Source organism: Mobula birostris, chromosome 7 (assembly GCF_030028105.1).
Source record: "Mobula birostris isolate sMobBir1 chromosome 7, sMobBir1.hap1, whole genome shotgun sequence".
Lineage (NCBI taxonomy): Eukaryota > Metazoa > Chordata > Chondrichthyes > Myliobatiformes > Myliobatidae > Mobula > Mobula birostris.
The window spans coordinates 5785839-5799725 of NC_092376.1; the positions used below are offsets into that span (position 1 = coordinate 5785839).

General features: G+C 48.6%; 1 protein-coding gene across 6 annotated transcripts in view; it reads left to right on the forward strand.

The window, feature by feature from the left end:
* LOC140199980 (cGMP-dependent 3',5'-cyclic phosphodiesterase) overlaps positions 1-13887 on the forward strand; it is a 343544-nt gene that overhangs the window by 225073 nt on the left and 104584 nt on the right. For all 6 annotated transcript variants that reach the window (XM_072262534.1, XM_072262539.1, XM_072262536.1 and 3 more), the window contains 3 exons: positions 2509-2564; positions 5756-5815; positions 8188-8329. In XM_072262534.1, coding sequence (XP_072118635.1) covers positions 2509-2564; positions 5756-5815; positions 8188-8329 — 258 coding nt within the window. The remainder of the gene's footprint in view (positions 1-2508; positions 2565-5755; positions 5816-8187; positions 8330-13887) is intronic.

Genomic DNA, 13887 nt, shown 5'->3' on the forward strand with positions numbered 1-13887 from the left:
CTCCTCCACCACCCCTCCCTCCTCCACCACCCCTCTCCCTCCTCCACCACCCCTCCCTCCTGCACCTCCGTCTCCCTCCTCCACCTCCCCTCCCCCTCCTTCACCTCCCCTCCCCCTCCTTCACCTCCCCTCTCCCTCCTTCACCTCCCCCTCCCTCCTTCACCTTCCCTCTCTCTCCTCCACCTCCCTCTCCCTCCTCCATCTCCCCCTCTCTCCTCCACCTCCCTCCTCCACCACCCCTCCCTCCTCCAGCCCCTCCCTCCTCCACCTCCCCTCCCTCCTCCTACCCTTCCCTCTTCCACCTCCTCTCTCTCCTTCCTCCACCTCCCTCTCCCTCCTCCAGCCCCTCCCTACTCCAGCCCCTCTCTCTCCTCCACCTCCTCTCTCTCCTCCACCTCCCCTCTCTCCTCCACCTCCCCTCTCCCTCCTCTACCTCCCCTCTCCCTCCACTTCTCCCCTCCCTCCTGCACCTCCCCCCCTCCACCTCCACTCTTCCACCCCCATCTCTCTTCCACCTCCCCCTCTCTCTTCCACCTCCCCCTCTCTCTTCCACCTCCCCTCCCTCCTCTACCTCCCCTCTCCCTCCACCTCCCCCTCACTCCTCCAGCCCCTCCCTCCTGCACCACCCTCTCCCTGTTCCAACTCCTCCTCCCTCATCCACCTCCCCTTCCCTCTCCCTCCTTCACCTTTCCTTCTCTCCTGGATCTCTGCGCTCCTCCATTTCCAGACCCTCGATCGTCCAGAGCACCAAGCTTCCTGTTGTCGGCAATGCTGCCCTGCACTGGCAGGTCTCAAAGCCCAGGAGATCCCTTCCTCAACCCCTCCGCATCCCTCTCTGCCTTCTGCCTGAGCTTTTGTATGTCTGCCCCAATGGGTCCTAAAGCGGTTTGGCTCGTGCCCACTGAGGTTCCTGTGAAACTCCTTGTGTCGTAGATGAACCTCAGCACCCACACCACCAGGTTCAGGAACAGTTACTACCCCTCAGCCTTCAGGCTCCTGAACCAGAGGGGATAACTTCATTCAATTTCACTTGCCCCATCACTGAACTGTTCCCACAACCAATGGACTCACGTTCAAGGACTCCTCCTCTCATGTTTTTGAAATTTATTGCTGATTTATTTATTATTTTTCATTTTTTGTTTGCACAATTCGTTGTCTTTGGCACATTAGTCGTTTGTCCAACCTGTTGTGTGCGGTCTTTCATTGATTCTACTGTGTTTCTTGGAATTTCTGTGAATGCCCGCAAGAAGTTGTATATGGTAATATCTATGTACTTCGATAACAAACTTACTTTGAAGTTTGAACTTTTATGATTCTACAACTTCGGGACTCACTTTCGAGGACTCCTATTCTCACTGTTATTTATTTATTTTTTATTTGCACAGTTTGTCTTCTTTTGCACATTGGTTGTTTGTCAGATTTCATTTCTTGTAAATGCCTGCAGGAAAATGAATCTTAAGGTAGCCTATGGTGACATACACTCAGAGGCCACTTTATTAGGTACACCTGTACACCTGCTCGTTAATGCAAATATCTAATCAGTCAATCATGTGACAGCAACTCAAAGCATAAAAGCATGCAGACACGGTCAAGAGGTTCAGTTGTTGTTCTGACCAAACATCATAATTGGGAAGAAATTTATGATCTAAGTGACTTTGACTGTGGAATGATTGTTGGTGCCAGACGGGGTGGTTTGAGTATCTCAGAAATTACTGATCTCCTGGAATTTCTATGCATAACAGTCTCTAGAGTTTACAGAGAATGGTGAGAAAAACAAAAAACATCTGGTGAGCAGCAGTTCTGTGGGTGAAAATGTTCTGTTAATGAGAGGGTTCAGAGGACTCTCTGACGGTGGTGTCTGAAAAGAGGACGCTGTCCAAGTTGCATGCCATCTTGGACAATGTCTCCCATCCACTACATAATGTACTGGGTGGGCACAGGAGTACATTCAGCCAGAGACTCATTCCACCGAGATGCAACACAGAGCGTCATAGGAAGTCATTCCTGCCTGTGGCCATCAAACTTTACAACTCCTGCCTTGGAGGGTCAGACACCCTGAGCCAATAGGCTGGTCCTGGACTTATTTCCTGGCATAATTTACATATTACTATTTAATTATTTGTGGTTTCATTACTATTTAATTATTTATGGTGTAACGAAAACCAATTTCCCCCGGGATCAATAAAGTATGACTATGACTATGACTATGAGAATGGCCAGACTGGTTCAAGCTGACAGGAAGACTACACTAACTCAAATAACCATGCGTTACAGCAGTGGTGTGCAGAAGAGCATCTCTGAACACACAGCACGTTGAACCTTGAAGTGAATGGGCTTCAGCAGCAGGAAACCACACTGGGTTCACGCCTGTACCTTATAGAGTGGCCAACTGAGTGTATATGTAGTTTGATAATAAATTTTACTTTGACTTTGTAAACTTGCTAGTGTTAATCAAGTATTGAATGCAGAACCACTAAGTGTCCTTTGAATTTTCACCTCTCTTCACAGTAATGATCCTTCCAGTTATAGACACTGACATGGGAAGGGTAATCGGCGTGGTTTTGGTAAGAAATTCTTACCCTCTTTTCCCTTCCCCTCTCACCCCTTCTCTTCTCCTTACTTGCCCATCACCTCCCCCAGTGCCTGTTCTCCTTCCCTTCTCCCACTCCCCTCTCATTCTTCAGCCCTTTATCTCTTCCACCCATCACCTCCCAGTTTACTTCAACACCCCCCTCCCCCACCCGCCCACTTCCCCTTCACCTGGCTTTGCTTATCACCTACTTATCATCTGTTGTTCGTTATGTGCCATGTTGTATGATGTGGACGATCATGGTCTTTCCAGGACCATGATTGTTCTTAGCAAATTTTTCTACAGAAGTGGTTTTCCATTGCCTTCTTCTAGGCAGTGTCTTTACAAGACGGGTGACCCCAGCCATTATCAATACTCTTCAGAGATTGTGTGCCTGGTGTCAGTGGTCACATAACCAGGACTTGTGGTATGCACCAACTGCTCATCCACCACCTGCCCCCATGGCTGTGCGTGACCCTGATCAGGGGGCCAAGCAGGTGCTACACCTTGTCCGAGGGGTGACCTGCAGGCTGGCGGAGGGAAGGACCACCTTTGGTAGAGTAGTATTGCTCCCCTGCCACCCAACTCCTTATTAAAGCTCCAATCACAAGCCAGAGAAAATCTGCCGATGCTGGAAATCCGAGCAACACACACACAATGCTGGAGGAACTCAGCAGGCCAGACAGCATCAATGGAAAGGAGTACAGTCGGCATTTCGGGCCGAGCAGATCCTTGCTTTCCAACAGTTCGGAAAACCTCACAGGGGGGTGGGGTTGGGGGTTGGGACCGATCAAGGGAGGTGTAAGTGAGTAGAAAGGAAACAATTGAACAGGACCAGCGAGGTTGTGTTCAGATTTGGTTTGTCACCAAAGACTAGCAAATTCCTATAGGTGTACTGTGGAAGGTGTTTAACCAGTTGCATCAGCCTGTGGTATGGGGACGACCGCACAGGATCAGAAAAAGTTGCAGAGGGCTGTAGACTCAGCCACCTCCCTCGTATTAGCCATTTCTGTCTTGGGGAAAAAGTATCTGGTTATCCACACTACCTACGCCTCTCATCTTGTACACCTCTATCAAGTCACCTCTCATCCTCCTTCACTCCAAAGAGAAAAGCCCTAGCTCACTCAACCTATCCTCATAAGACATGCTTTCTGATCCAGGCAGCGTCCAAGTAAATCTCCTCTGCACCCTCTCGAAAGCTTCCACATCCTTCCTATAATGAGGTGACCAGAACTGAACACAATACTCCAAGCTTTGGGAAGTATCTTAACCACCAATTTACCTCTCCCTGTTTCCCAAGTCCTCTTAAACCTGAGTTAGATCACCCTTGCCATTGCCCAGCACGCTCATGTCTAGACCCTGCCAAACACCAACCTGGACTGATGTGAACTTCCTACATAGCCCTTTATTTTCTATTATCCATGTGCCTATCTAAGAGTTTCTTAAATGTTCCTAAGGCATTTCACACTCTGAACTTCATCAGTCAGGGTAATTAGCACAGGAGTTTGAACATCATGTTACGGCTGTACAAGATGTTAGTGAGACCACACTTGTATGCGGTTCTGGTTGCCTGGCAATAGGAAGGATGTTATGAACCTAAAGAGGATGCAGAAGAGTTCTACGTTCAAAGTACATTTAATTATCAAAGTATGAGTACTACATACAACCTCGAAGTTTGCCTGGGGGGCCACCCACTTCAATTCTCCTTCCCATTTCCATTCAAACATGTCAGTCCATAGCCTCCTCTTCTTCCGCGATGAGGCCACACTCAGGTTGGAGCAGCAACACCTTGTAGTCCGTCTGGGTGGCCTCCAACCTGATGGCATGAATATCACTTTATCTAATTTCCAGTAATTGCCCCCTCCCCTTCACCATTCGCATTCACATTTCCCTCTCTCATCTTATCTCCTTACCTGCCCATCACCTCCCTCTGGTGCTCCTCTCCCTTCCCTTTTTTCTATGGTCTTCTATCAGATTCCCCCTTCACTAACTCTTTATCTCATTCACTTATCAGCTTCCCAACTCTTTGCTTCACCACTCCCCCTCTCCCAGTTTCACCCATCATCTACCACCTCGTACTTCTTCCCCACCTTCTTGGTCTAGCTTCTCATCTTTGTTTTCCAGTCCTGATGAAGGGTCTCAGCCTGAAACGCCAACTATTTACCCTTCTCCATAGGTGCTGCCTGACCTGTGAGATCCTGCACATTTTGTGTGTGTTGCTTGAAATTCGTCTTCTTACGGGCAGCCGCAAAAAACAAAGAAACCCAACAGAACCCATTTAAAAAGACGATCAAGCACCCAATGTGTGAAAAAAAGGACAATTTGTGCAAACAATGAAAAGAACTCCCAGAACTGAATTTCACAAGAGTGAGTCCACAGCCGGTCCAGGAGCCCATTAGTTGCAGGCCACAGCCTCAGTTCAGCACGAAGACGAGTAAACCTTGCTGAGCAGTGAGCTGAATACCAGCCCGTCCCTGGCCTCTGGCCCCAACACCCTGACCTTTCAATCTGGCCCTGCGCTTAAGTCGACTCATTTCTTGCTCTCGGGCCTGAGCCCTGCCACCTTGATTAGGCCTGTACCCACCGTGTCAGCGTAACCATACTACACCTTCGAGACTCTAGTTCACCGAATCCCTCAGCACACTGCACAAACACCAGGTCATACTAGTGGTTCAAAAGCACAAATGTAAGAGAGGTTATGGGTTGTTGATTGCCGTGAACGTTGTCCAGAAGAAGTGTGATTCGTAGAATAACTAGCTGATTTGTCTGCTGCCAGTAAAGTGTCACTGTGTCTCACAGCACTATCTTAAACCAGTCTTGGGTCATCAGGGGTGATTAGACAGGCTGGGCCTGCTTTTCCCTGGGTGTAGGACCCTCCTTGGAGTGTAGGACCCTACCTGGAGTGTAGTACGCTCTCTGGAGTGTAGGACTCTCCCTGGAATGTAGGACTGTACCTAGAATGTAGGACTGTACCTGGAGTGTAGGACTCTCCCTCCAGTGTAGGATTCTCTCTGGAGTGTAGGACTCTCTCTGGAGTGTAAGATTTTCTCTGGAATGTAGGACTGTGCCTGAAATGTAGGACTCCCCCTCGAGTGTAGGGCTCTCCCTGGAGTGTAGGACTCTCCCTGCAGTGTAGGACTCTCTCTGGAGTAGATTACATACCCACACTTCTCTTCTCATCACCAGGTATACTGTGGGCTCATGAACAACATCAATGAACCATGCCTTCGCATTCTGGAGAGACATGTGAGTGGTCCCGAAGGGATTTCTCAATCCCCAATTCTTGATTCCCGGTGTTTCTCCCACTTCTCCTCTTCATTCTCTCACTCATTGTGTTTACTGAGGGTGTCTGCTTTAACTCTGGTCTGACAGATTATTGAGGGAGTGTCACACTGTGTGAGGGGTCGGTACTAAGAGAGAGTCACATTGTGGGACAGGGGCTACTGAAGAAAGGTGACACCGGGCGGGGGGGGGTGATACTGAAGCAGGGTCACACTGTGGGAGGGGTGGTACTGAGGGAGGGTCACACTGTGGAGGGGTGGTACTGAGGGAGGGTCACACTGGGGGGGGTGATACTGAGGGAGGGTCACACTGTGGGGGGGTGGTACTGAAGGAGGGTCACACTCTGGGAGGGGTGGTACTGAGGGAGGGTCACACTGCGGGAGAGGTGGTACTGAGGGAGGGTCACACTGTGGGAGGGGTGGTACTGAGGGAGGGTCAACCTGTGGGAGGGGTGGTACTGAGGGAGTGTCACACTGTGGGAGGGGTGGTACTGAGGGAGGGTCACACTGTGGGAGGGGCTGGTACAGAGGGAGGGTCACACTGCGGGAGGGGTGGTACTGAGGGAGGGTCGCACTGCGGGAAAGGGTGGTACTGAGGGAGGGTCACACTAGGAGGGGTGGTACTGAGGGAGGGTCACACACTGGGAGGGGTGGTACTGAGGGAGGGTCACACTGCAGGAAGGGCGGTACTGAAGGAATTCTATACCATCAGAGATGATCTCCTCTGAATAAATCTCAGAAAGTAGTGGTCAGATATTCAATATGATATCCAAAATCTGATATGTTACACTGGAGAGCAGGAGAATTCCTTCCACCCAGTCTCATTCTTGAACCTACTTCAGTTTCAAACAGTAATTATCGTCACTTTTGTCATATTGGTCTTTGGGTGATGTTTCTGTGCGCACATTACAAGGCCTTTGGGGGGGAGGGAACGTCGACTCAGACCATGAGAGGCCTGCGTCGGGCATTTTCATGCCTTACAAGGCGCAGATTGGAAGTCTGTGTGGGGCGCCACTCCTCGCACAGACACCAGAGCAATGTGTGATTAAGTGCCTTGCTGAAGGACACGAACACACTGCCACAGCTGAGGCTCGAGCCAGCGACCTTGAGATCACTAGACGAACGCCTTAACCACTTGGCCACGTGCCCAACACAAAGGCCTTTGGGGCAGATAAATCCTGTCACTTCCACATCATGGCTTCCACCTGGAAAGAAAGCAAACTCGTGCCACATTCCAGAAACTCTGCTTTTCTCCCACACATCCCAAAGGCATGCTGAAGTTCACGCTCATGTCAGCCTCCTCCCAGCCCTTTCCATCTCCCTCTGTTACAGTAGACCTCAGGTAGAGCCACGACCTCACTGCCTCAGGGACCAGGTTCAATCCTGATCTGTGCCGCTGTCTGTGTGGGGTTGGCACATTTCCCTCTGATTGTAGGGGTTCCTCCGTGTTCCACAGTTTCCAACAGAGGAGGCACGGCAGCGGCGATATTCCATTAGGAGTGTAAGGAGATTTGGCATGTCTCCAAACACATGCGCAGATTTCTACAGATGTACCATGCAGAGCATTCGAATTAGCTGCATCACTGTCTGGTATGGTGGGTGGCTACTGCACAGGTTCGAAATTAGCTGCAGAAAGTTGGAAACTTAGTCAGCTCCATCATGGGCACCAACCTCTGTAGTATCCTGGACATCTTCAAGGAGTCATGCCTCAAAAAGGTGGCGTCCATCATTAAGGACCCCCATCAACCAGGACATGGTTCTCATTGCTACCATCAGGGAGGAGGCACAGGAGCCTGGTCAGTTAATTAATTGGCTGTTGTCATTGCCCTTTGTATAAGACCATAAGATGTAGGAGCAGAATAAGGCCATTCCAACATGGATGAGAGGCAGACTCCGACGGGAGTTGCTGGGAACGAGAGAAGAACATGGGATTTTTTTTCCCCTTTCCCAAACATGGTTAATTCAGCAAAGAAGGATGAGAGGTGATTTGATAGAGGTATATAAGATGATAAGTGGCACAGATGGAGCGGACTCCTTTATTCCAGTGCAAAAATAGCTAATACAAGAGGACATAATTTGAAGGTGATTGGAAGAAGGTATAGGGGGGATGTCAGAGGTAAGATGTTTACACAGAGAGTGGCGGGTGGGTGGAACGTCCTACCAGGGGTGGTAGTAGAAAAACGCAGGTACATTAGAGATGTTAAAGACAACACTTAGATTGGCACATGGGAGGGCTATGGGGGAGGGACGAATAGACTGCTCTTGGAGTCGGTGAAAAGGTAGGCATAACACTGTGGGCAGAATGGCCTGTACTATGTTCTGTGTTCTATGTGACAGATCTGTGCCTCCTGCAAGCGAGTCCAGGCTCTCCTAAATCCACTAAGTTGGAGTCACTTCAACATAGGCCAGGTCACCAATGCAGCGATGGAGATCTCGGGAGCTTTCGATGAACTAGACCACAAGGTTCTTCAATTATGTGGTAAGAACTATGGATCTAGAAACATCTATAGTTACTTTGGTATCTGCCATGGGACTGCTGGGGGAGTTTCACTCTTTCTCTGACTCCAGAAGTGTGAGATAGGACAATGTAGAGGGAGCTTCACTCTGTGTCTGACCCCGGGAGTGTGTGTTTGGACAGTGTAGAGGGAGCTTCACTCTGTGTCTGACCCCGGGAGTGTTTGTTTGGACAGTGTAGATGGAGCTTCACGCTGTGTCTGACCCCGGGAGTGTGTGATGGGCAGTGTAGACGGAATTTACAGTTCGCCTACTGACACAACTGATCCACAGATGACGTAGTAGTTACACCTCTACACACCGTCCTTACACATCTGGAGAAGAAGGATGCTTATGTGAGAATGCTGTTCTTGGATTACAGTTCAGCATTCAACACCATAATTCCCTCCAGGCTCGACAAGAAACTCAGAGACCTTGCCCTTCACCCTGCCTTGTGCAGCTGGATCCTGGACTTCCTGTCAGATGGCCAGCAGGTGGGAAGAGTGGACTCTCACACCTCTGCCCCATCCTCAACACAGGAGCCCCTCAGGGCTGTGTCCTAAGCCCTCTCCTTTACTCTCTATATACCCATGACTGTGTCACCAGCCACAGCTCCAATCTGCTAATCAAATTTGCTGACGACAATACATTGATTGGCCTAATCTCAAATAATAACAAGGTAGCCTACAGAGAACGCAAACACGAGGAATTCTGCAGATGCTGGAAATTCAAACAACACACATCAAAGTTGCTGGTGAACGCAGCAACTTTGATGTGTGTAGCTTACAGAGAAGTCATGACCCTGACACAGTGGTGTCAAGAAAGCAACCTCTCCCTCAATGTCGCAAAAACAAAGGAGCTGGTTGTGGATTACAGGAGGAATGGAGACGGCTAGCCCTATTGACATCAATGGATCTGGGGTTGAGAGGGTGAACAGCTTTAAATTCCTCGGCATACACATCACCGAGGATCTCACGTGGTCTGTACATACCAGCCGTGTGGTGAAAAAAGCACAACAGCGCCTCTTTCACCTCAGATAGTTGAAGAAGTTTGGTGTGGGCCCACAAATCCTAAGAACTTTCTACAGGGGCACAATTGAGAGCATCCTGACTGGCTGCATCACTGCCTGGTATGGGAACTTCACTTCCCTCAATCGCAGGACTCTGCAGAGAGTGGTGCAGACAGCCTAGCGCATCTGTAGACGTGAACTTCCCATAATTCAGGACATTTACGAAGGCAGGTGCGTAAAAAGGGCCTGAAGGATCATTGGGGACCTGAGTCACCCCAACCACAAACTGGTCCAGCTGTTACCATCCTGGAAATGGTACCACAGCATAAAAGCCAGGATCAACAGGCTCCGGGACAGCTTCTTCCACCAGGCCATCAGACTGATTAATTCATGCTGACACAATTGCATTTCTATGTTATATTGACTATTCTGTTGTACATACTATTTATAACAAATCACTATAAATTGCACAATGCACATTTAGACAGAGATGTAACGTAAATATTTTTACTCCTCATGTATGTGATGGATGTAAGTAATAAAGTCAGTGCAATTCAATTCAGTTTCATTCTGTATTTGACCCTGGGAGTGTGTGATGGGAAAGTGTAGATGGAGATTCACTCTCTGCCTGATCCTGAAAGTGTGTTTTGGGCAGTGTAGAGGGATCTTCACTTAGGAGAGTTCCCAGTGTTGCCCCTTTGTTTAACAAAGGCAATGGAGATAGGCCATTATACTGCAGGCTGGTGAGCCTTGTATCAGTGTAAGGAAATTCTCAAAGAAGATTCATATGGACAGAGTCTATTTGGATCTGGAAAAGCAAAGACTTATTTGGGATAGTCAGCATGGGTTTCTCACAAAGGAAGAAGGTGAGACATGTCTTATAAACTTGATTGAATTTATTGAAGAGATGACGAAAGTGATTGCTGAAGGCAGGGTACAAGATTTTTTTCTAGTTTCCAGACTCTCCCATTGCATACTCCTGGGTTCAGACACAGAGTAAAGTTCCCTCTGCGCCACCCCATCACACACTTCCAAGGTCAGACACAGTGAAACTCCTACACTGTCCCATCACACACTCCCAGGGTCAGACACAGTGAAGCTCCCTCTACACTGTCCCATCACACACTCCCGGGGTCAGACACACATTGAAACTCCTACACTGTCCATCACACACTCCCAGGGTCAGACACAAAGTGAAACTCCTTATACACTGTCCCATCACACACTCCTGGCATCAGGCACAGAGTGAAGCTCCCTCTACACTGTCCCATCACACACTTCCAGGGTCAGACACAGAGTGAAGCTCCCTCTACACTGTCCCATCACACACTTGTGGGGTCAGACACAGAGTGAAGCTCCCTCCACACAGTCCCATCATACACTTCTGGGTGAGAAATCGAGTGGAGCTCCTTATGTACCATCCCATCGCACAGTCTTGGACTTTAACAAACCTTTTGACAAAATTCCATATGGTGGGCTGATCTAGAATCCACGGAGATTTGTTCAAATGAATTCCAAGTTTTCTTGACCAGCGAAGACATGAAGAGGTGCTGTTCTGACTGTAGGCCAGTGGTGTTCTGTAGGGATCAGTGCTGGAAGCTCTGTTATTTGTGATGTACATTCACTGAGTGATTTTTAATCATATATATGAGGGCTATTTGGCTATTTGCAGAAGGCAGGAGAGTTAGTGAAGCTGTGGATCGTGAGGAAGGCTGTCAAAGAATACGGCAGTTTGTCCCAGGATCAGCTGGAAATGTAGGCAAGAAATTTCAGATGGTGTTTAATCCAGACAAGTGTGACATGTAATTTGGGAGGTCAACTGTGACAGTCCCCTCCTCTTTCTCATTCTTCCATAGTCCACTTTCCTCTCCAGCTGAGGCCACACTCACCTGCAGGACCTGATGAAAACTGACTGACTGCTTTGCTTCACCCACCATAACTGGCGGGATTTCCTGGTGGCTTTCTACTTCCCTTTCCCACTTCTCTACTGTCGCAATAAGGCCAGAGTCAGGTCGGAAGAGCAAGCCTTTGGCTGAACATTAATCTCTCCCCCCTCTGACTTCTCTCTTTTTCCCTCTCACCCCTTCTCTTCTCCTCACCTCTTCTCTTCTCCTTACCTGTCTATCACCTCTCTCTGATGCCCTCCTCCTTCCCTTTCTCCCATGGTTCACTCTCCACCCCTATCAAATTCCTGCTTCTTCAGCAGTTTTCCTCTTCCACCCATCCCCTCCCAGCTTCTTATTTCATTCACCCTTCCCTCTCGCCTGGTTTCATCTATCACCTGCCAGCTTGCATGCTTTCCCCTGCCCCCCCACCCCGCTCCCTCTTATTCTGGCCTCTGCCTTCCTTTCCAGTCCTGTTGAAGGGTCTTGGATCGAAACGTCAACTCTATTCCTCTCCAGAGATGTTGCCTTGACCTGCTGAGTTCCTCCAGCATTTTGTGTGTGTTGGCAGTAAATGGCGGGACCCCCGAGAAACATTGACATACAGGGGGACCTTGGGGCAACACAAGTAGGTGGGTTAGTCAAGGCGGCCTGTGGCATAATTGCCTTTGCCAAGAGGGGCACAGAGTAAAAAGTTGAGAAGTTCTGCTGCAGCTAGGTAAAAATCTAGTTTAGCTGCACTTGGAGTATTGTTGCAGATCTGGTCACCCCATTACTGGAAGGATGTGAAGACTTTAGAGAAGATTCAACAGGATGCTGCCTAGTGGTTACCATAACACTATATTTATTTATTTATCCAGAGATACATACAATGCGGAATAGACTCTTCCAGACCTTCAGGGGATTTGGGGTGGCATGGTAGCGTAGTGGTTAGCACTGCACTTTACAGTACCAGTGACCTGGGTTCAATTCCCACCGCTGCCTGTAAGGAGTTCATATGCTTTCCCTGTGTAGGTTTCCTCCGGGTGCTCTGGTTTCCTCCCACGGTCTAAAGATGGTAAGTTAATTGGGTATTGAAAATTGTGATAAGACTAAGATAAGACTATGTTGGCGCCGGAAAGATGACAACACTTATGGGCTGCGCGCAGCACCATTCGCAGTCTGAGTTGGTCGTTGATGCAAACGACGCATTTCACTGTGTGCTTGATGTACACATCAGATTAGATTAGATTATGAGGACACGTAGTCCTCTTTTATTGTCATTTAGTAATGCATGCATTAAGAAATGATACAATATTCCTCCGGTGTGGTATCACAGAAACACAGGACAGACCAAGACTGAAAAACTAACAAAAACCACATAATTGTAACATACAGTTACAACAGCGCAACAATACCATAACTTGATGAAGAACAGGCCATGGCACAGTAAAAAAGTTCAAAGTCTCTCGAAAGTCCCACATCTCACGCAGACGGGAGAAGGAAGAAAACTCTCCCTGCCATGCCTGACCACAGTCCGACTCTGAGTCGTACGAAAACTTCGAGCCTCTGATCAGCCCTCCGACACCGAGTACCAACCACCATCTCTGCCGAATGCTTCGACCTCAGCCTCGGTCGCCAGCAGCAGGCAAAGCCGGGGATTTTGGGACCTTCCCTCCGGAGATTCTCAATCGCACAGTAGCAGCAGCAGCGAACCGGCGTTTCAGAAATTTCTCCAGATGTTCCTCTGCTTCTCACGTCTGTCATCATCAAATCAGAATTGTGCACAGCATCCTACTTACAAATACGATATCATTTCACCGGAGAGGCTACGTGCGCTGCGTCGCGTCGCCATCTGCTCCTCCCGCCTGTGACAAATAAAACTAATCTTTATCTTTATAGAGTGGTAATTGTAAGGAGATGCGAGGCAATCTTGGAGCATTGGAGGCTGAAGGGAGAGCTGGTAGAATTATGTGAGGCAGTGATAAATAGTCAGAGTCTTTTCCCCAGGGTGGAAATGTCAAATACTAACGGCCCTAGCTTTACCATACAAGGGGAAAAGTTTAAAGGAAGTTTTAAGGCAAAGTCTTTTTTTAACACAGGCAGTGGTGGGTGCCTGGAATGTGCTGCCCAGGGACGTGGTGGAACCTGATATGATAACAGTTTTGGGCATCATGGTAGCGTAGTGGTTAGGGTGACGTATTACAACTGGGGGGTCGGAGTTCAAAGTTCAATTCCGACGTAGTCTGCAATAAGTTAGTATGTTCTCCTCATAAACACATGGGTTTCCTCCAGGTGCTCTGGCTTCCTCCCACCGTCCAAGGACGTACTGGTTAGTAGGTTAATTGGTCATTGTAAACTGTCCTGTGATTGGCTAAGTGGGTTGCTGGGCAGTGTGGCTTGTTATACCACGCTATATCAGTAAATAAAAACTAAACAATATTTAAGAGGCATTTAGGCAGACACATGAACCAGCAGGGACATGGGCCATGTGCAGGCAGAGGGGATCAGTTTAAATAGTCTTCATGGTGTTACGTACCCCATAACTGGGTTGCCAAACCAGCAGAAATGGATCCCTCAGTTGGAGTCTGGATTACTGGAACTAAGAAAGTTTTATTAAAGAAATAAGCAACACAGTACTCTAATCAAAAGGATAATAAATACAACAGTTCA